This window comes from Myotis yumanensis, unplaced genomic scaffold, assembly GCF_028538775.1.
Source record: "Myotis yumanensis isolate MYYU_CA2020_CCGP unplaced genomic scaffold, mMyoYum1.0.hap1 SCAF_5, whole genome shotgun sequence".
NCBI lineage: Eukaryota > Metazoa > Chordata > Mammalia > Chiroptera > Vespertilionidae > Myotis > Myotis yumanensis.
The window spans coordinates 80,468,628-80,491,805 of NW_027223756.1; the positions used below are offsets into that span (position 1 = coordinate 80,468,628).

A 23,178-nucleotide genomic window follows, 5' to 3' on the forward strand; every position below is an offset into this window, starting at 1 on the left:
CCTCTGGCCTCAAGAGGAACAGGGGCTTGCAGCAGAGAAGAATCTGCCTTGTGCTGCCTGAGAAACCCACAGAAGAGCCTCCTAAAATACACCACCCATGTGGCTGAAGAAAGTTTCTGGGACACGGAGGGGTGGAGACCAGGGACCCTGCCTACAGGCCTCTGAGCCTAGCAGATATGCCCATCTGGCCTGGGAACTCCTGGGGGTGGTCACAAAGACATTCCAGTGAGAGAAGACATGAGCAACTCCAACAGATGCAACTCCACTGGCCACCAGAGTGTCCTCACTACCTGCAGGGCATCTCTTCATGAGGTTTTGGTTGACTCACAAATGACACATACAGAAGAAATGACAATTTCTATCCTTCCTAGGTTGCATGGACTTCCACACAACTGAGTGGCTAAGAGAGAAACTGCCAAGATCTCTAGAAAGAAGTTCTCTTCCATTTGATGTCCATGAGGCTCAGGAAAGATGGGTCAGAAGGTTGGCATGGGGACGACCTTCAGACTGCGCTCCATACTTAAGGGCTTAAGTCGGATGAGGATTTCAGAGACTCACTGGCCTGGGGAAAGTGCCAGAAAGACTCTGTCTGGGTAATGTCGCTCTCTTCCAGCATTGCTGATGAATAAGACTGTAATTTGGCCTGAGAGTTCAAGCTGTCCCATGTGGGATGCCCCAGGCCCACAACAGCCAACAGATGAGTGAAACAAGAAAAATGCAAAGTTGAGAAGTGGATAAACTTGTGGGGTCGGTGGCAGAAAGACAAGCAGCTGCCCTGAGAGCCAGATGAAGCCTGGCCTCCGGGACACGGAGCTGTGTAGGCGGCTGCGGGGGAACGGGACGAACACTCAGGAGTTTATGTGTACATCATGACACCACCAGAAGGGCTCTGGCAGCCACTCTGGGACGATTCAGGGAGTGGTCTCAGGAAGACAGAGTGCCACTCACCTGATGGGGCTGAGAGAGGATGATAAAGCGTTTCTTCTTAGGGAAAATCAGCTCGCTCACCCACATGATTCTACCTGGCTCTTCCCCCAAGTAAGCTTTCTCTGTGGAGGTTTGCCAAAGACAGAAGCCAAACCTGGAACAGGCCCCGGAGAAAGCACCAGCCCTGATGGACGAAGTGTCCTGGCTGCACTCAGGAGACCTGAGAAGGTAGACAGTGGTAGCTGCAGTGGACACTCTGTCCATGGCTCCCAACCATGTGAGACTAGCTTGGGGTTCTGTCTGAGTGGTCCTAAGCCCACTGACTCTGAGGGAGGGGGGAGGACAGGGCAAGCTCTCTGGCCTCAAGAGGAACAGGGTGAAGAGCCTGTGATTACCAGGCTGTTCTATGCACCCCAGGAGGGGCTGACCCTTCTGACTAAGTGGCAGAGAGCAGCCACAGGGAGCACAGAGCGCTCCAAGAGAAAGATGCCAAGGGACCGAGCCCAGCTCTGCAGAGGGAGCACCCTGAGCCCAGGACCCTCTGCTGGGCCCCAGTGCTCCCATGTGACTGGGCCTTCCACCTCACTAACCTTGGAGCCGTGGGATGGTTTGGTCTTCTTGGGGTCAGAGAAGGCAGAGAGTGGAATTGTGGGTAACATGGGGTAGTCAGGACTGGGCCTGGACACCGTTTCTGCTCCTTCGGGCATTACCATCACCTAGTGATAAAGAAGAGACAGATGTTATCAATGAGCAAGGAGGCAAGCTGGAAATCCGATGGGTAAGAGGAAGTTGGCTTGCGGGAGTGCAGCTAGAGGTGTCCAAGCTTCCTTCTGGGGGGGAGCCAGGGAGAGCCTGAGCGTCACTTTCCCAAAGAGTCCACGGCATTTCCTCTGTGAAGGTCTGGCTGCTGAGTGCTCAGAGCGAAGCAGGCTCGTGGTGGAGAGCAAAGAGAAGCAGGGTCCCAGGATGGCTGGGTCCAGGTACAGTTGGCACAGTCTCGGGGAGGAGGGCACCATGCTAAAAGACTGGCACCAAGACTGGCAATTTGTGTGAGAAGCACAAGGAGGCAGCTGTGGCCAAAGCGGCCTGCATGCTGCAGTTAAGAAAGACCAGAAGCATAAAGGTGAGAAGCCAGGCAGACACCCCTCTGGGAAGGCATGTGGCGGAGAAAGCAAATTCTGTGGGACGTGTGTGTCATGACTTCACCGGGTCCTGCATCTCCTGGGGGAGCCTCACTCCTCCACTCTCAGGTGAATAAAGTTGACTGAAACAGGGAGCGAGCAGCGAAGCCAAGGCAAGAGGAAATTGCACGGGGGCAGGCCTAGTTCTCTGCCAAAGCCACCTCGCTGGAGCCTGCAGGAGAGGGACATGAGCTCTGCCTTTGTTAACTACTAGGAGGAGGAAGGATCTGGGCTCCTGCCAAGAGGTGCTCCTGGCAACACCTGCCCAGGTCCAGTGAGGCTCCTGTGGCACCTGCTGAAGGGAGAGAAAACCCGAGGGCAAGTTCTCAAAACATAGACACTGGAAGTTCACACTACCACTCAGAGGGAGCCTTCCAGATAGCAACAAAACAGAACAAAAGAATAAAGATCACAGAAAGAAAGAAAAGAAAGAAAAGAAAGAGAGAGAGAGAGAGAGAGAGAGAGAGAGAGAGAGAGAGAGAGAGAGAAGAAGAAGAAGAAGAAGAAGAAGAAGAAGGAGGAGGAGGAGGAGGAGGAGGAGGAGGAGGAGGAGGAGGAGGAGGAGGAGGAAGGGAGGAAGGGAGGGAGAGAGGGAGAGGGAGAGGGAGAGAGAGAGAGAGAGAGAGAGAGAGAGAGAGAGAGAGAAAGAAAAGAAAGAAAGAAAGAAAGAAAGAAAGAAAGAAAGAATTAATTTAGCTTTAATAACCTTGAGCACCTAGGATTCTTGACAAGCTCAACCTTTCATCTGAGGAGGCTGATATAATGCCCAGTCATGGTCATGGGGACACCGGGTTGAAAGGAGGGCAGCAGAGCCTTTCGTGCCACTCCAGCCCCCACCCCTGACTCTGAGGCAGTGAGGCCCAAGGCTGAGTTGCTCATCAGAGCCCGTCTCACTATAACACAGCGCCCAGAACCTGCCTGACCCTGGCCAGCATGGCTGAGGATCACCAGGTCTTGGGAAATAACCACACTCTAAGGCCAGCAAGGACAATGCACAAGGTTAGAGAAGCGACAGCCTAACCCAGAGAACAGACAGGTCCCCTCAGAGGTCTGAGTCCATTCCCTTGAAGACGGTGCTTTTTTCCTTTGTTTTCATTTCTCTTCTCTCCTTCACAGGAATATCCTATCCTGATGCTATGCCAAGACAATGTAGTGAAGGCCTTGCATCTTTCTCTCCTTCTTTAACAATCTTTCAGAAAAAAAAAAGTTAAGTGAATAAATAAATCTACTTCCACCTGCAGGACAGGGCTTCATGAGGACGCATCTCACTCTATGGAAATACAGGCCCTCGCAGCTGATGGGGCAAAGGATGAGATACGATGCTGAGGGGACAAGCAGGACTGGCCTCTGACCGTCTAGAAAAGTGGTCAAGCCACTCTGGTCACCACTGAGGAAGTATGTGAACCTCATGTGAGGAATTACAGAACTCATGTGCCCCCAGAGGGGCGATACAGAAAGCAGTTTTCATCAACTTACAGATCGCATGGTCCTCCAGTTCTTCTAGCAAATGTCAACACAGATGGGTCTGTGATCATTTGACACCAGATGGTAAATGCCAGCCCCAATGGGAACTCTCAGAGCTCCAGACTGGCTAACACAAGGGCCACAACTCAGGTCTCGGGAGCAACTGTCCCATAAAGCTCCCAGGCTGCTCCTAAGACCCGAGAACACTGTTCTGCTATCAGCCCAGAGCAAGCCCCAAAGGGCAAGAAAGAAAGTTCCTAACCAGACAACCAGCTCTCTGGGCAGCCCTCACCAAGGATGAAAAGTGCCCCCAGAGACCACCACACCTGCACCCAAGGGCCTCCTCTCCCTTCCTCTCTCCTGGGCTGGCCCTTCCCAAACTGCAAGGCGGACCTGCCATCCCAACCTCTCTCCCTCAATGCCTCATGCCTCCTCCTCCTCCTCCCCTGCCCCTCCCGTTTTATAGGGTTAGATGATGCATAGTAAGCCTTCATCTTTTCAGAGCAAAGAAAACCTGATGCAGGGGGACGGTCCCTTGGTCCTGGAGCTCTAAGAGGCCCATGGAATGCTGACTGTCTGAGTGTCTGTCTCCCTGAGATGTGACTTTAGAACCTTTGCGTAACACCTCAGGGAAATACTTTGGAAAATAAGGTAGAGAGGCAGAGCTGAAGAGGATGCTGAACCTGGAAACTCCTCCCCACTTCCTTGGTTCTTTTAGAACTCCCAGGCAAACTTCCAGACAAGTGTCTGTGTCAATATATTCCAATGCCCCCTGTTCTGTTACTAAACTCCATTAGCAATCACATGCTAGGTCCAAATCCCAGACTAATCTTTTGTTAGGAACGTGGAAGAAGTTACTCAAATTTTCTGCAATAAATAAATAACTCCTTTCATTTTTTTAAATAAAAGACAACAACTAAATTAAATGAAGAGAAAAGGACTTCTCCCTAGGCCCAAAGAAATTCAGCCCAAACTCCTTGTATTCACTGGGGAGGTGGGCCTGCCACACACACACATACACACATTCTCTCATGACCTGGACCTGAATCCTCCACTGCAGGCACCGCTGGCAGCAAGGCAAATGTTCACTAACAGGTGGCTTTGGGATATCCTGTGTCCTCAGCCTGCCACCTCCCTCGGCACACACAGTCCAGCCTGCAGCCAAGCGTCTTGCCTCCTCCACAGCCAATCATCCATCAGTACCAAGCACCCCACCCCCATTCTCCAAGAGCTGACACATGCTCCTGGCACTCTGCCATCATACCAAGATCGCTGGCCACACGATTCACTAGAGACCTAGGTTCTGAGAGCTGACACCTTCATCTGGCCTCACAAGGACAGAACTGCCAGGTGGCATGCATCACCAAGGACCCTGCAGAGAGCCACTGCTATTTCCCCAGGTGATGGGGCTCCAGCACAGCCTTGCCAATCCGGTTAAAAGTTGGCTCCAGCGCCTCGCCACACTGACAGGCTGGTCTCACACCCATTCCTTCCCCCACCCTCCCCCTACTTTATGGAAGAAGATGCTAATTAATCACAGCCAACCAGGAAGCTACAGGGATAACTAGCAACTAGTTATTCCCAGCTGACAACATCCCAGCACAGACTCGGGATACCTGGGTCCTATCCAGTGCTGCCAGGTGCTACCTGTGCAACCTGCCCCTCTGAGTATCAGGTGCCCAGCCACAGGCTGAAGAGACATGCCTGAGAGATCCCAAGGTGCCCCCAGCACCAAGTTCCCAGTTCAGGGAGTAGAGATGGATCCATGACAGAGAAGATGCATCCGTTCGAGCAGGGGCAGGGCCCACCTGCTCTGGCACACTCACCCCGCCAGCCATCAGGAGCTTGTACCGGAACTCAACGGTGGGGTTGTTGAAGGTAAGCTTCTCACAGCGCAGGTGGTTTACAGGCGGGTTGCCCTCCAGGTTCAGGAACAGGTCATAGGTGAAACAAACCTTCCGTGGCTCCTCCTTAAATAAAGAAAACAAGGAAGTATGTTTCAGATGATGGACGAGACACAGCTACAGGACAGAGGTGAACGCCTGCTCCCCAGTGCCAGCCTGCCTATCTTTTTTCTTTGCTTGGCCTCCACATCTCTCTGTGTGCCTACTTCTCATCTACCCAGTTACCCAAAATGAACTAACTCATCTTTGCAGAGGACCCAGCAAAGCAGTCTCCACAACAGAAGCAGAAATCATTAAGAATGATGCTTTTGGAGGGTTAATGGAAATATTCTTGCTGATGTCTTGTACAGCCCCTATGCACACACTACCCCTTGAGCCCTCTCAGTACTGGCCAACAAATGGAGAAACCAAGGCTCAGAGACATACAGCTGCTAAGTGACAGTGCTGAGACCTGATCGCAGGCTCTGAGGTCCATGATTCTACTACCCCACCCCTTACCCAGAAGGGAAATTTCTCCAAAGATATATAAATTGCCAATAAGCACCTAAAAAGATGTTCAAAGTCACTAATCATTAGGAAATTGCAAATCAAAATCAGACCACTGGGATGGCAATTGTTAAAAACAACAACAACCAGAAAATAAATGTTGGTGAGGAAAAACCGGATCCCTGTGCATTGCTAGTGAGGATGGAAAATGGTGCCATCACTTTGGAAAACTATCTGGGAAAATGTTAAAATAGAATACCTATTAGATCACCCATATATCTCTCCTAGGTATATACCTATGATAAATGAAAACCTATATCCACACAAAAACTTGACATCTATGTCTATAGCAGCATGATTCACAACAGCCCAAACTGGAAACAACCCAGTGTTCGTCCACTGATGGGTGAACAGATAAATACAAAGTGGTCCATCCAGACAATGGAATATTACTCAGCCATAAAAAGGAGTAAAGCTCTGACACTTGCTACAATGTGGATGAACCATGAAAACATGATACTCAGTGAGAGAATCCAGACACACAAGGCCACACAGTGTGATTCCATTTATATGAAATGTCCAGAACAGGCAAATCCAGAGACCGGGAGTGGACTTGTGGGTAGATTCCTTCCCAAATCAAAAGTACTGTAATGTGCAGGGGGAAAGCCTCGGCACCTCTTTTCTTCCTGACAACCTTGTGGGCAATGCCTGGCGGTGTGGTGTCAACCACGGGAGGACTGCAGAGAAAGCCAGGAGAGTCTCAGGTAGACAGCCTTGACACCACGGAGCCATTGGCCCAAGGTCATCAGTTGTCTCCCAACGTCTTGCCAAGGAGGAGAAAGATGCTCTGTAGTAAGCCACTGTTATGCCCCTAACCATGGCAGGTGCCCCCCTGTCAGCACTACCCCATGCCCACCCTTAGGAATGCACTTGTCACAAAGGGCATGTCTCCCCACCAAACTGGGAAGCTCGTGGAGGCAGGAGCTCTGGGGATTCCTGTCTTACACTCCCACCCACCCCCCACCCCCAGGTGCTGGCCCAGGGGAGGTACCCCGTATTTGCCAAAAGAATGAAATTGAGAAGGGCCTGACCCCTCATTAGGGGGGAGGGGAGGGGCCAAGAACACCTCCTGGGCCCTGTGACAAGCTTGGAGAATGGCTGAGTTGGTGAAGTCAAAAAGGGTCTAGGAGGTGGGGACAGCATCCTCTCTGAGAGCCCTGAGAGTCACATGGCAAGCTGAAAGGGGAAGATGGAGAGGAGTGACAGCAGGTGACTGGAAAGAAGGGCCTTGGCTGTCACTGGAGGGTGTTGCATCCTGGGGTGGAGAGGTCCAAAGGTTAGGCTCAGGAATAACAAACCCAGATCCATGTTCTGGGGGAAAAACAATACCCAGCCTTCAGGACAGCATGACTGGGAGCAGGGTTTGAAACTGGCAAATGAAGGGGAGGAAAACTCAAGCACCTGTCCTGCCTCTCCATAGCGTAACCACACAGAAGATGAGAGGCGAGCTGCACAGTTATGTTCCAGCTCCTGTGTGGATAAGGACTGACCCATCACGGTTCCATAACCCCTCGAGTCAGTAATTCAGGTGCTGCTGTCATTTGTTGCCCACATCACACACACAGACCACCAGATGAGATTGGTGCCACCTTCCCAGGCAGATCTCACCAGACTCAAGCTCAAAGCGACACAGAACACACAAAGCAGGGTGGTCGTGCTAAATGAACGCCACAGGGACTGAAGCAGCAAAAAGCCAATATCAAACCTACAGGAAAATGACCCAGTTTCCTCAACAAACTACAAAGAAAAAAAATGGTAGAGGGAGAATCTACAGATGAACAGACACAATGTGTGGATCCCTCTGGCTGGTGTGGCGCAGTGAATAGAGTGCTGGCCCTGGTCAGGGTATGCTAGGGAGAGAACCAATCAGTGTGTCTCTCTCACATCGATGTTTTTTTTTTCCTCTCTCTCCCCCCCCTCCCTCTCTAAAAATTAATGAGAAAAATATCCTTGGGTGAGGATTAACCAAGAAAAGGACACTGGAAAAGGGTATTCTATGGCTCTGCCAAATGCAGGAGCACCCCAAGGCTCAGAAGCAGACCGTCCTCTCCTTTTTGCCTTCCCTGGCTGACCTCATGCTCAGCCACAGCTTTACCTTCTGGCTTCGTGGTAGGTCCAACCTCTTCCTGGCTCCTCATCTCCCTGGACCACCCATCACCTCCAGCTGGTTGTCCAGCTGCTTCCACTATGGCCCCCCTTTAATCCACAAAGTTGAAACCATCTCTTGGCTCACTCCCAACCCACTTCTTCAAAACCTGCCAATGGCCTCCCTCTGAGCCTTGAGCAAAGGCCAAACCGTCACCACAGCCAGTGCAATCAGTCATCTCAGGCCACGCCTCCATCTTCTATTTCCCAATCCAGCTCTCCCCTGGATGGCACTCATCCCTTGACAAGCCTTCTCAGACCATTGTCCCCAATCACAGTGTGCGATTCACCCTCCTAAGTAGGACTAATCAAGGTCTGTTTTCTGTCCACCCAGTCCAATGAACTGTGAGCATTATGGACAAAGGGAGCCTTTTTGTTTCCGATGAGTCTGGCAGTGACCAAGCACCTGTGTCTGTTCAATGTGCCCACAAACTCATTTACCCTACAAAAACTTAATGGGTACCTGCCATGTGTTCACAGCAGTGATGGGAATACTTGGGGTCTGAAGGTGAAGAGTCACCACACAACAGTGATACTGACATGACACGGACTATATACTATATAACATCACGTCGTGGAGCATTTACAGTGGCCAGCATTTTCCAACCACTTATTTTGTATGAATGTTTCACAGCCCAAAACAGGTGCTCTTACTGTCCCCATTTCACAGATGAAGAAACTGAAACAGGGGCAGTAATCTGCCCGGTGCCACGTGGCTGGTCAGTGGGGAGCCAAAATTCACTATGGGCAGGCAGTATTCTCTGGAATCCCTTAGGAGGATTTCCTGCCCACACAAACCAAACAGGTCAAGGCAACAGCTCAAAACAAGAGACCAGGAAGAGTTCTGTATGACTCCCCAGAGATGGGCGGTGCAGGGCAAAGCTGGGGACAGCATCAGGGCCAGGAAGAGTCCTCGCTGAGAGACCAGCGTGTGCCCTGCAGCTGAGGTGTGGCTCAAAGCACCCTGAGAAAGGCTGACCGGAGCTCCCTCTGGACAAGCCGGAGAAGCCTGGGAACTTCCAGGAGGGCAGCCCCTGGGAAACCATCCTCCAGAGAAAGTTGAGACATAGGCAACACCACAGCACCCCAGAGAGGCAGCAGAATACTCAGTGAGGAATGGCCACATTCAAAGTGTATTTTTTAAAAAATATTTTAATTGATTTTTTTTTTTTTTTTAGAGAGAGAGAGTGAGAAACATCAATAAGCTGCCTTCTGCAAGTCACCCACTAGGGGTCAAGCAGGCAACGCAGGCAACCCAGGCATGTGCCCTAACTGGGAATCAAACCTTCAACCCATTGGTGCATGGGATGACGCCCAGCCAACTGGGCCACCCCAGCCAGGGCAATAGGATGGGTCTTAATCCAATATGACTGTTGTCCTTATAAAAGGGAGAAATTTGGACACAGGCTCACACAGAGGAAGAAGACCTTGTGAAGATAAAGGCAGAAACCAGGGTGACGCTTCTATAAGCCAAGAAACTCCAAAGACTGCCAGAGGGGCCGGCACTCCCAGAGAAACATCCTTAGTCCAGCCAGAGCCCTACACATGCCACACTTTCAGCAAAGGCAGCTGAGGCCTGCCTCAACTGCTTTCAGACCAGGCTGTGGGCAGCCACCCACTTCCCAGGCCACTGGCTACAGGCCAGCATCTCTCTCTGACCTCAGCAAACTAAGATGCGGAGGAACTCGCTAAACTGGTGCTAGCTACCAAAGCCAGTGTGTGTGCACCTGTCCTCAGTGTGTGGGGAGTCCAGACCATGAGAGCTCGCACAGGCCAGGCAAGCCCTGGCACGGGGCACATCAAGGCAAACGGGGCTGGCTGGGAGCTCTCAATGCTGCTCTCTCCACCACCTCAGAACCCCCTTCTATTCCCTGGGGCTGTCTCCAGGGCCCTGCCCCTTGTGCAGCTAGCAGGGCTGACCCTGGAGGACCCCTGGGTTTACTACCCAACCCTGGGTGAAATGAAAGAGTAACCTCAGACTGCTGGCAGTTCAGAAGCCTGGCTCCTCAGGAACCCTGGGGCTGTCTCCTCACCATCTTAACCCTGCCCACACCTGTACCTGGGGCCTGTTTGACTTTCCTTTACGACAGGCCCTGGGTCAGGGGTGGGCAAACTTTTTGACTCGAGGGCCATCTTAAACTGGACCGGAGGGCCGGAACAAAAGCATGGATGGAGTGTTTGTGTGAACTAATATAAATTCAAAGTAAACATCATTACATAAAAGGGTACAGTCTTTTTTTTTTTTAGTTTTATTCATTTCAAACGGGCCGCATCCGGCCCGCAGGCCGTAGTTTGCCCACGGCTGCCCTGGGTTCATATATGCTGGGCTTTAAAAAAAAAAGTCAAACCTGAATCTGATCAGAGCCCTGGGATATAATCATTAGTTTACAGGGCTTCTGCCAGCAACATCCCCATAGGACCAATAATAGATTTTTATTTTTATTTTTATTTTTTGTTAATCTTCATCAAAGGATTTTTTCCCATTGATTTTTTAGAGAAAGTGGAAGGGAGGGAAGAAGGAGAGAGAGAGAGAAACATCAATCTGAGAGAGACACATCGATTGGCTGCCTCCCGCACACACCCTGACCAGGGCCAGGGATTGAACCTGCAACCAGGTTTGTGCCCTTGACTGGGAATCGAATCCACGACCCTTCCATGTGTGGGTTGATGCTCTAAACCAGTGGTTCTCAACCTTCCTAATGCCGCGACCCTTTAATACAGTTCATGTTGTGGTGACCCCCAACCATAAAATTATTTTCGTTGCTACTTCATAACTGTAATTTTGCTACTGTTATGAATCATAATGTAAATATCTGATATGCAGGATGTATTTTCATTGTTACAAATTGAACATAATTAAAGCACAGTGATTAATCACAAAAACAATATGTGTTTTCCGATGGTCATAGGCAACCCCTGTAAAAGGGTCGTTCGACCCCAAAGGGGTCGTGACACACAGGTTGAGAACCGCTGTTCTAACCACTAAGCGAACCAGCCAGGGTGACTTGGCTTTTTATTTTAAAATATATCTTTATTGATTTCAGAAAGGGAGAGAGAGAGGGAGATATAGAAACATCAATCTCTCTCACATCAATGTTTCTCTTTTTCTATCTCTCCCCCTCCCTTTCACTCTCTCAAAGAAAAAAATCAATGAAAAAATATCTTCTGGTGAGGATTAACAAACAAAAAAAAAAATACTTGCATGTAGGACAACTCAGAAAAGTATAGTGAATGGATGGAATCTACTGATAAAAATGGGACACCACACAATACAATATACAGATGATGTATTATAGAATTGTACACCTGAAACCTATATAATTTTATTAGCCAATGTCACCCTAAGAAACGCAATAAAAAAGTTTTTAAATGCTACAAACATCATTTAGTTGCCAGCAATTAGATATTAACTTGTTTTTAAAAAATCCAAATGCTGGCATTATCCAGAAAAGTTTAATAGGTTTATTTATAACTGTTATAAAGTTGAACTACTGAAAATTTTCACAGAAACATTTTGATTTGCATTAATGCTTTATGTCTCTGTATTTATATTTTGAAAATTCACACACAAATGAAAATGGAAAAACGGCCAATACCCAATTTCTGTCCTGTAGTTTACACTTGCCGTCTATTTACTGAGGCATCTTTTGACCCCCTGGGGAAAAAATATCTAATGTTCAGAACTACCAATAACAGAAAGAGAAATTTGTTTTAAAGAATGAAATATTTCCCATCATAATGGATTCTTTTTTAAAAAGTTGATTTCAGAGAGGAAAGGAGAGGGAGATAGAAACATCAATGATGAGAGAGAATCACTGATTGGCTGCCTCCTGCATGCCCCTACTGGGGACTGAGCCTGCAATCTGGGCATGTGCCCTTGACTGGAATGGAACCTCGAACCTTCAGTCTACAGGCCAAAGCTCTATGCACTAAGCCAAACCAGTAGGGCATCATCATGGATTCTTAAGCACATTCTCCACATATGTGGCATTCTAGCTGGATCTCTTTTGGCATAATTGTTACACATTTGCATGGATAGCACACAGGTTGGTATCTTAAAAAAAGCCAACCAGATAGGCCTCACTTGCCTCCTGCAAAGCACCAATAGCTGTGCTCTGGAAACACAGACTGTTTTGAAGTTATGAACACTTTCTCACACCAGATGCTGGAAGGGAAGTTTGCAAATCATTAGTTCAGTGGACTTGTGAATACATCCAATTTTACTGAGCTCCAAGGTACCAGACCAGGCCTGTAACAATGAGGTTTCTTCACTCCTCCAGCAGAGGGTGTACTCTTGTTAGCGACTTTTGTAGCCAGTTGCTTCCTTTGGTACTTTACCACTGGTTGATTAGCAGGCAGACTGCTTTGTAAGAGCCAGGGTAGAGAGACTTTCTTACTTCCTCCTTCAGCTGGAGTTTGCCAAGCTAGAGACTGTGCTGGCCTTAGAGAGTGATGGTGGTGCAGCAGAGGCTGTGAATACCTCTGTATGCATTTTTACGTTTTCTACATTAAATAAACTTAATATATATGCTTGGCTCCACCCCCAGCCTTTCTCAAGGTGCTGCATCTAGTACCTACCTACTACCTGCTGTGACTATCTTGGAAAGGGATGAAGGCACAGACAGGGCAAGCGCCCATCCCATCACAGAGCTCAGGCGAGGCCCAGTGGAACCCTCTGTCTCAAGTCCTTCTTGGCCACCTGCCCACTACCAGCACCACTTAGCCAATCCTCCCTAGGGCTAGGCCAGGGGTGGGCAAACTTTTTGACTCGAGGGCCACAATGGGTTCTTAAACTGGACCGGAGGGCCGGAACAAAAGCATGGATGGAGTGTTTGTGTGAACTAATATAAATTCAAAGTAAACATCATTACATAAAAGGGTACGGTCTTTTTTTTTTTAGTTTTATTCATTTCAAACGGGCGGCCCGCGGGCCGTAGTTTGCCCACGGCTGGGCTAGGCACTGTGGTACAGAGTTTACCTAGCACAAATTTCAACCTCACAAATTCTCACCATCCATCAGGAGAGGAAACTGAGGTTTAGTGGCATTTAATCACTTATCAAGTACACAGGGAACAAATGAAGGCCAGACCTGTGAGTACATGTGTCTTGGCCCCTGACATCTTCCTATGGATGCAGCCCTGATCCACACGGTGAGCCAAAGCCGAATGCTCCAGGGCAGCAAGAGAGAACTGCTCACCACCAGGTAGACAGTAAGGGAAGAAACACGGAAAAAATGTCCCAAACCAAACCCCACCAATCCTGAAATTCCACTTTCAGGATTCGATGCTAAGCACTCATGAACAAATGTTTGAGGAGGGTCACCAGGCAGCACTGCAGTAGTGAGAGATCTAGAAAAGCAACAGGAAAAATTCTTAATAGGGAAGTTGGGGGAATCACAGTTGGTCTAGCTGAGGGAAGAGCTCTGCAGATGTCACAAAGAATGAGGTAGAGTTATATGAGCTGACACAGGAGAGTCCAGAGCTCTTTAGGTTAAAAATGTGCCCACATGCACACACATGCCACAGAACAACATGTTTCTGGGAGGATTTACAACTAATGCTCATAGTGGTTACTTTAAGGAAGTGAGCTGGAGACAGGACTCCAATTCTTTGTAGTTAGAAGAAAAAGCTTCAAAAAGCCTAAGAAAACAGTGCAATGTGAGCTGAAAACTGTGGGTTTTAGGGTCTGAGACCTCCTGGATGCCGAAGCAGCTCTGCCACCGTCTCGCTGGTTCATCTCCTCGAGCCTCAGTGAAAGTAGAAAATAAAACCACCCATAGGGTTCTGGGTGCATGAGAAAAGAAAGGAGAAAAAACTAACTCTAGCTGGCAGGACGGCATGGGCAGCATCAGTCTGGGCTCTTACCACATCTGAATGACCTGCCAGGAAGGCCAGGGGAAGCCTCAGAGCCGACTAGGACCAGGTACAGTAAGAATAGTCACCAAAGCACTGCGGGCACGGTGAGGGGAAAACCACTGAAAGAAGGGGCTGTCTCTAGAGGTCAAGGGTGCAAGGAACATTTTCTTGTTCTACCTTTGAATTCTGAACAAAACGGTGACAGAGGGGCAGACTCTGGAGCTAAGGGTGCTCTTGCACTTACGGAGTCACCTTGAGTAGGTTACATCATCTATTTGTGCCTCAGCTTCTTCACGTGCCAAGTGGAAAGAACAGAGCCCACCCACATATGAGTGCTCAAAATTGCTGGTCATCATTACACACGGACATGAAAAGAGCTCCAAGACAAGCTGCTACTGATGAGGGGAAGCTAACGGCACAACTGTGAGTCCAACTGGAATTCCACTGCTGCCAAAAGACTTTACTTCGATACAGTGTAAAACGGAACCATTCTGGATGACAGACACCCCTTCACTTCTTGAGAGATCAAAATGATTAGGGGGTGTAAAGGGATAGAAAAGGAAAAATCCTTTTTCTACTCTGCATGATTCAGTGTTACTTGGATTTATGGTAACCTGAATACATTCATGTACTGTTAAGCAATTAGAAATTAAAATAAGAAGGCAGAAAGGCACACACTACATTTTATTTTAAAGACCTTGTGTCATGAAAACAGATGAATACTTTTATGCTGAAAGCAATCTTCTATTATCTGGAGTCTTCATTCAATGATTCATCCCCATTATAACACCAGAAAGAGTGAGAATATAAATATAAATACACACATGAACTGGCACTCTGACAAAGAAACCTGGACCAAAACAGAAAAAAGGGAAGAAAGAATATGATGTCCCCAGGATGAGATCATGAAGCTCAAAGCCAAGGGGACCAGAGAATCATTAGTCTGCTCCTGAACCTCACTCCCCCTGCCCAGTCTAAGAGAGATCACCACTCCTATATCCTACGGTAGGATGCAAAGAGCCAGTTATGCAAAACATGGGACAACATCTCTCAAATCCCAAGCTGAGGCTGTCTGAACCTGCAGCTTTGACGCCCACAAAAGTGAGGAGCTGGGATGATAGTGCCAAGCACCCCCACATTACTCCCTGCCCCACCTCTACTCAACTACATCCCTCCCTCACTTAGCGATGAATCAATTATGTGATTCCCATCTTTATAGGAAAACACATAGATCAGTCAGGGGAGAAGTTCTCAGGGAAGTTGACTCCTTAACGGAGCAGGCAGGAGTAGGGGTGGACCCGGCTCTCCCGGGCGGGGTGCCAGTGATCAATCAGCATGGGTCAGGCTGCGCCTCCTCTCACACACATGCGCTCTTTCAAGACACTTCTCTTTGAGGCAGCTCCAGACACTGACTGCCCTCTTGAAAATACAGATACTTTTAGGGTCCCACATCAAGAAACAGAAAGATGCTCCAGGGAAAGACAAACCAAGCCACACAGGTGGCCGCATTCATGTGGCTCGTCACAACTCGGCAGCCCCCTAACCTTTCCCTGGGTCTCCTCGCACAATGTCCCTTCTGTTCTGGCTCCTCGGCAATTCACCAGTGAGAGCAGGCCCTCTCAGCCACTCAACCAGCTGATTGTCCCTATGCAGGCTCCTTGGGGCAGGGCCCGCAGCTCCTCCACCCACGGACCCAGGGTGAGGGGACCAGACAATGGTGACAGCAGAGGGGCATGCTGAACCGGGGTAATCTGGGTTCCCACTTCATCACTTGAGACCAGTTCTCACATACCAAGTCAATTTAAACCGAGGGTAAAGCCCACCCAGGCCCAACATAAATTGGTTTTTACAGCACAGAGCCACTTCCATTCTAGAGGGTGGGAAGGGATGGAGGATTTGGTGGCCCTGGAACCTACCACATCACGTAGCCCGGCCTGCCATACCGCCTACACAGCTGCCACCCCTTGCCAGGCACAAGTCAGCAAGGATGTGTTCAAGAGGCTGCAACAGAGGGCTTGAGGCTGAGAAACCAGTGCTATTTTACAAAACCCTTTCAGACAAAACCCACACAAACTTCCTAATAAAATGTACCAAAATATCCTTTCTGGGACTTTGGACAGCAGCCTCTGAGTAAAGCCATGGGAAGTTAGTGAAGGTTAGAGCTCCCTGCCAACAATAGCTTGTTGTGGGAGGCGGGTGGAGGGCAGGGAGGATGTCTAATATTAGCGGCAAATAACCCAACTAAACTTCTTCACATTTTACCTTTTCTGAATATTGGGCTATCTCTTAAAGTCAGTGTGCACACTTGGTATGTTTATTTCTTGTCCAAAGTGTGTTATTAGATTGACAGTACATCCGAAATGAAGGAAGTTGCAGACCAGAGGAAATGGGGTTAAGGTCAGCTGCAGGGAATGGTCGAGCTGCGGGTTTGATACCAAAACATACCCAGGCCAGCATTCCTGCCCTAACAAACATCCACAGGCACAGGTGGCACTGCTAGCCAGAAGTGGGCATGACAACATCAGAGCAGATTTCTTCAGTTCCCATCCTATGACTGATTCTCTTTTCTCCTCTCAGTGTTGCCAATCACAAGCCAGAAACTCACAACTAAGGAGCAAGTACAGTGGGGCCTTGACTTATGAGTGTCCCGACTAACGAGTTTTTTGAGATACCAGCTGTCTCTCCGCCGATTTTTTGCACTGAGTTGATAGAGTAATTTGAGTTAACGAGCTCCTTAACGAGTTCGGTCTCGGAACGAATTAAACTCTAAGTCAAGGCCCCACTGTATCTTTAATTTGAAAAAGCAAAATTAGATGAGCTGCCTCACACCTGCTCACAACCATCACCAAGCCCTCCAGGTCCACTCCAAAGGCCCCCACCCCCGACACCGACCCTGCTTCCTAACAGACACCAGAACTCAGTCAAGTACTTCCTATTTGGCAGCCACTGAATTACTTCCCGGAAAGGCTGGTCCAGGTCTGCTTTGTAATGTGGCTGTGCTACCACAAAACACTCTGGGACAGGCAGGAGAGGGCGCCTGGCTTGGGATTCTGAAGCCGTGACCACAAGATCTTATGCCCAAAGAGATAGATGAGTCCAGAGGGATCAAAGGAATCAACCCTTTATTGAGAGTCTAACAGCACATCCCCTCACCACACATAGGCTAAAAGGTCTTTTTAAAAAGCATGATCATGTCATTTCCCACCTTAACTCTGATTACTCCCCAATGCTGGTGATGAGTGGCTCTGCCAACCTCACCTGCCGCTCCCCTGCCCCTTTCAAGCCCTGATGTGCCTGACTCTTCACCTTCACACTCCGCAGCTTTCACCTGGAAGGAGGTCTGCTGCGTCCTCAGTGCCCAGATGACTTTTCCCCACACACAAGTCTCTGAGTAAACCTCGATTCCTAAGGGAAATCTTGGCCAATACCCCCCAACCCTTTCTAACTGGGACCCCGTAATACTTGCAGCGTCCATCACTGCTGCTTCAGTGCACGGATGACTTGTTCTGATGTAGCCATGTTCATTACTGCCTGATTAGTACCTCTTACCCCTGTTGGTCTGGGAGCTCACAAGACATGGGACCGTGTGCAATTTGATTCCCAGTGTGTCCTAGGCCAGTGATGGCGAACCTTTTGAGCTCGGCGTGCCAGCATTTTGAATAATCCTAACTTAACTCTGGTGCCGTGTCACATATAGAAATTTTTTGATATTTGCAACCATAGTAAAACAAAGACTTGTATTTTTGATATTTATTTTATATATTTAAATACCATTTAACAAAGAAAAATCAACCAAAAAAATGAGTTCGCGTGTCACCTCTGACACGCGTGTCATAGGTTCGCCATCACTGTCCTAAACTCAGTAAATATCTGCTACCTGAACCAATCAACAAAACTGCAGCAAAGGTAAGAAGAAAAGCCACTCCTCCTCTTCACTGTAAATAAACCAATTTTTCTAAAAAACTCTCATCTGCAAAGAATCAAAGACAGTGGCATCCCCCTACTAGAAACCATCTTCCCATCACAATTTCCTTCTGCCTCTTTACACAGCTGTTTTGGTGTGAGCTCCCAGTGGAGAGCAAACAAATTTATGGGCCTGGGTGGGGTCTGGCAAAGGATTTTTAGATACAACACCAAAAAAACAAGCCATAAAAGAAAAAACAATGGTAAATTGTATTATCGAAATTCAAAACTCTTGCTGGGCAAAAGAAACTGTTGAGAAAATGAAAAGACAAGCCACAGACTTGGAGAAAATATCTGCAAATCAGATACTAGATAAAGAACTTTAAAAAATAAAACTCGAACAGTAAGAAAACTAATCCAATGTTTTTTAAAGGCAAAAATTCTGAAAAGGCATTTCACCAAAGAAACAATAAACAAAAACCTTGCAAAGATGCTCAGCGTCATCAGCCCTCAAGGAAATGTAAATCAAAACCTAATGACACTACTCATACACCAGGATTGCTATAATCAGAAAGACAGAAAGTGTGGATGAAAAACTGTGGAGAAACTGGGACACTCGTACATAACTGGTGGGAATGAAAAATGGTGCAGCCATTGTGGAAAACAGTATGGAAGTTTCTCAGTTAATCACAGGATTACCAAAAGACCCAGCAATTCCACTTCTCAATATATGCCCAAGAGAAATGAAAACATATATCCACATGCACAAAAAACTTATACACAAAATAGCTAAGAGGTGGAAACAAATCAAATGCCCATCAATTGATGAATAAATACATAATATGTGGTCTATAAAATACATTCATCCATAAAGAAGTGAAGTATTGACACATACCACAATGTGAATGAACCTTAAAAACATTACACCAGTTCTGGCCAGTGTGGCTCGGTTGGCTGAGCATTGTCTCAGGCACCAGGAGCGCTGTCCTGGTCAGGGTGCATGCCCAGGTTGCCAAGTTGATCCCCAGTAGGGGGTGTGCAAGAGACAGCCCATCCATGTTTCTCTCTCATTCACTTCCTCTCTCTTTCTCTCTAAAACAATCAATAAAAACATATTTATTAAAAAAAAAAAAACACCACACATTACACTAAATAAAAGCCAATCAAAAAAGGCCCATAGCATTTGATTCCATTTATATGAAACTAGAGGCCCAGTGCACGAAATTCATGCATGGGGAGGAAGGGTGCGGGGGCGGGGGCAGGGCTTCTTTTAGGGTGATGAAAACATTCTAGAATTAGTGGTGATGGTTGTACAAATCTGAATATAATAAAAAACAATGAAATGTATACTTTAAATGGATTAATTATATGGAATATAAATTATATCTCAATAAAGTTATTTTTTTAATATATTTTATTGATTTTTTTACAGAGAAGAAAGGAGAGGGATAGAGAAACATCGATGAGAGAGAAACATCGATCAGCTGCCTCCTGCACACTCCCTACTGGGTATGTGCCCACAACCAAGATACATGCCCTTGACCGGACTCAAACCTGGGACCCCTGAGTCCACTGGCCAACGCTCTGGGACCCCTGAGTCCACTGAGCCAAACTGGTTAGGGCTAAAGTTATTTTTTTAAAAGAGATATACAGCCTGGCCAGTGTGGCTCAGTAGTTGAGTGTTGACCTATGAACCAGAAGGTCATGGTTCAATTCCTGGTCAGGGCACATGCCCAGTTGCCGGCTCGATCCCCAGTAGGGGGCGTGCAGGAGGCAGCAGATCAATGGTTCTCTCTCTGAAATCAATAAAAACTTTTTTTAAGAGGGAGATACCACTACATACTCATTAGAAAGGCAAAAGAAAACAACCTTATACATGTTGATTGGAATGCAAGAGCATCCATTTTTTTATTTTTTAATCCTTACCCGAGGACATTTTTTCTATTGATTTTTTTAGAAAGAGTGGAAGGGAGAGGGAGAGACAGAGAGAAACACCAATGTGAGAAACACATCTATTGGTTGTTCCACACACGCTGTGTGTCCCACACAGGGCCTGGAATCTGCAACTAAGGTACATGCCCTTGACCGGAATCGAACCCGGGACCCTTTGGTCCACAGACCAACACTCTATCCACTTAACCAAACCTGCTAGGGCAAGAGCATCTAGAACCCACTTCTGCTGGGGATGATGTAAAGGGGTATAGCCACTTAAGAAAACTGTCGGGCAGTTTCTTATAAAGTTAAATATACCTGTCCTGTAAGACCCAACAATCCCACTCCCTGGTATTATCTGCAAACTTACATTCATAAAATATCTGTATGCAAATGTTTAGGACAACTTCACTCATAATGACCAACATGAGGAAGCACCCAGGTGTCCTTCCCCAGCAAACAAATAAAGTACAGTGCATACAGACAAGGACAAATGAACTCTCTGAACATGCCAACAATGGGGGTGCATCTTAAGTGTACCCTGCTCAGTGAAAGAAACTAGACACAAAGGACTGTACGTTGTGTGAGTCTATTTATATGACATTCTGGAAGAGGCAAGATTACAGGGATGGAAAACAGATGAGTGGTTTTAAGGGACTGAGGGTGGTAGGAGGAGCTAACTTCAAAGGGACTGTATAAGGGGTTTGGGGGGGATGGTACTGTTCTGTACGGTACTGTCATGGTACAGCATGACTCTATGAATGTCAAACCCAGAGGAAATTTCACTGAACACAAACTAAAATAATAATAACCAGATGGGTGGGGGCAGGGGACTCAAGATGGGCTAAAAACTGTGACCAATGCATGTAACTATAATATAAATGTATGACATACCACAACCATACAGGTGGAGGAAAAGTGTCACAGATAACATTGTAATGAAGGGTTTTAATTAGACACTGAAAGGCCAAAGAAAAAAGAATGACATGCACTCGAGCTGGTCAAATCATTTGTCACAGGAGTACTGGTTAGCAATTCTGAAACTACTTTCCAGGTAACTAGTGTTAAACAAATAAGCAAATATACTGTGAATAACGAGAGCTTGGTTTCTTCTTTCAGAGAAAGAACTTAAAATAAGCAATGGAGGAATGGCAGAATGAATTCAGCGGTGCTGGTCTAGAGCTGAAGGCATCAGTTTGAAGTGATGTTTATTTTTATATACAGACAGACAGGGAAATAAACAGGGGGCAGTTATTATATATGCATACCTTTACCACCTCTGTCATATGAGGGTGATTAAATGCAGTGACACCCCAGGAGCAATGAACATACTTTGTTCCCATATCTTGGCTTTCAAATACCATCTATATTAATAAAAGGGTAACATGCTAATTAGACTGGGAGACCTTCCGGATATCCTTCCGGACAAAGCCATGGTGACAGGACCGAGGCAAAGGCGGTGAGGGGAGATCAGGCCAGCAGGGGAGGGCAGTTGGGGGTGATCAGGCCAGCAGGGGAGGGCAGTTGGCGGTGACCAGGCCGGTGGGGGCAGTTTGGGGCAAGTAGGCTAGAAGGGGGGACAGTTGGGGGTGATCAGGCCGGCAGGCAGAGTGGTTAGGGGCAGTCAGGCAGGCAGGCAGGTGAGCGGTTAGGAGCCAGCAGTCCTGGATTGCAAGAGAGATATCCGACCGCCAGTTTAGTGGGACTGGGCCTAAACTGGCAGTCGGACATCCCCTAAGGGGTCCCAGATTGGAGAGGGTGCAGGCCGGGCTGAGGGACAACCCTGCCCCCATGCACGAATTTTGTGCACCGGGCCAGTAGTCCTTTATAATAAAAGGCTAATATGCAAATTGACCGAACAGTGGAACAACCGGTCGCTATGACACGCACTGACCACCAGGAGGCAGATGCTCAACGCAGGAGCTGCCCCCTGGTGGTCAGTGCGCTCCTGCAGGGGGAGCGCCACTCAGCCAGAAGCCCTGAGCTGGGCTCAGGGCTGGTGAGTGCAGTGGCGGTGGCGGGAGCTTCTCCTGCCTCCGCAGCAGCGCTACGGATGTCCGAATGCCATCAGTCAGACATCCCCCGAGGGCTTCCAGGCTGCAAGAGGGCACAGGCCAAGGTGAGGGGCCCATTTGAGTGCATGAATATCATGCACCGGGCCTCTAGTTCTACAATAAAAGGGACCAGGACTCCTTGGAGAAATGGCTGATTCTAGGGCTGGGGCAGAGGAAAACTAAGATGAGCCTGAAGTACCCTTTGGTGCCAGAAAGTGAAGAAGCACCCAAAAAACCATGGGAACATGATGAAAAGGCACAGGGACCAACTTAAGGAAAATCCTGCCCACCAGAGTGAGAATAATTTGAACAACAAAATAAATAACAATAGGACTGGATTATAATCCAAAGGAAAAAGCACACACAAATATCCATGAATACAAATAAATGACTGAATAAACAAGTGGGGAAGAAGAGACAGCCTTCCTTCTTTCAGGGAAATCCTCATTAATAAATGTAGACGGAATGACGGAAATAAAAGTGATCACAGAACAACAATAATGGATGCTAAACTAGTGGATAAAATGTGAAAAATAAACAGGAGATATGCACAGTCTCAAACCATCTCCCCCCAATGGATATTAGCTACCTGGGTGGTTCTAACTATGTTTACCTGGATGTAGGGATTAACTTCTCCCCTAGAGTGTGGGCTGGACTTGAGTGACTCACTTCTAACAATATAGAAAAAGACAAATAGTAATTTTACAGTGGAAAAACCTGGGAGATACCTTCTTAACCTAAAGATCAAGATTAACACCCCCAGTAATAAATCAAGTTAATATCAGTCCACACTGATGTGATGAGAGGGGCTCTTAAGCACTGTGCTTGCCTTACTAAAATAAAATCTACAACCTCAGTCTAATCGTGAGAAAAACACCAGACAAACCCAAAGTGGGAGGCATTCTACAAAATGTCTGACTAGCATATTTCAAAACTATCAAGGTCATGAAAGAAAAAGGAAGACTGAGAAACTGTCCGAGATTGAAGGAGGTAAAACAGACATGACAGCTAAATGCAATGGAGGATCCTGGAGTGGATTCTAGAACAGAACAAACATTTGTAGGAAATGGGGAAGTCCAAGTAATGTTTGTTCACAGTCAATATTGTACTAGTGTTAATTTCTTCATTTTGACCACGGGCCGTAATCAAATAAAGTGTTTACATTAGGGAATAAGGGCACTCTGTATAATCTTTGCAACTCTTCTGTGTTTCTAAAATTATTTCAAAATTCAAAGTTAGAAAGAAACCATGACTATGAAACAGTCCA

The 23,178-nt window shown here is 47.5% G+C and overlaps 1 protein-coding gene across 4 annotated transcripts in view; it reads right to left on the reverse strand.

Annotated features, from left to right (window-relative positions):
- Nucleotides 1-23,178, reverse strand: part of MLLT1 (MLLT1 super elongation complex subunit) — an 89,683-nt gene that overhangs the window by 15,754 nt on the left and 50,751 nt on the right. For 3 of the 4 annotated variants that reach the window (XM_070415932.1, XM_070415935.1, XM_070415933.1), the window contains 2 exons: nt 5,399-5,542; nt 1,518-1,643 (listed from right to left, as the gene is read on the reverse strand). In XM_070415932.1, coding sequence (XP_070272033.1) covers nt 1,518-1,643; nt 5,399-5,542 — 270 coding nt within the window. The remainder of the gene's footprint in view (nt 1-1,517; nt 1,644-5,398; nt 5,543-23,178) is intronic. The other variant, XM_070415934.1, reaches the window with a different exon arrangement.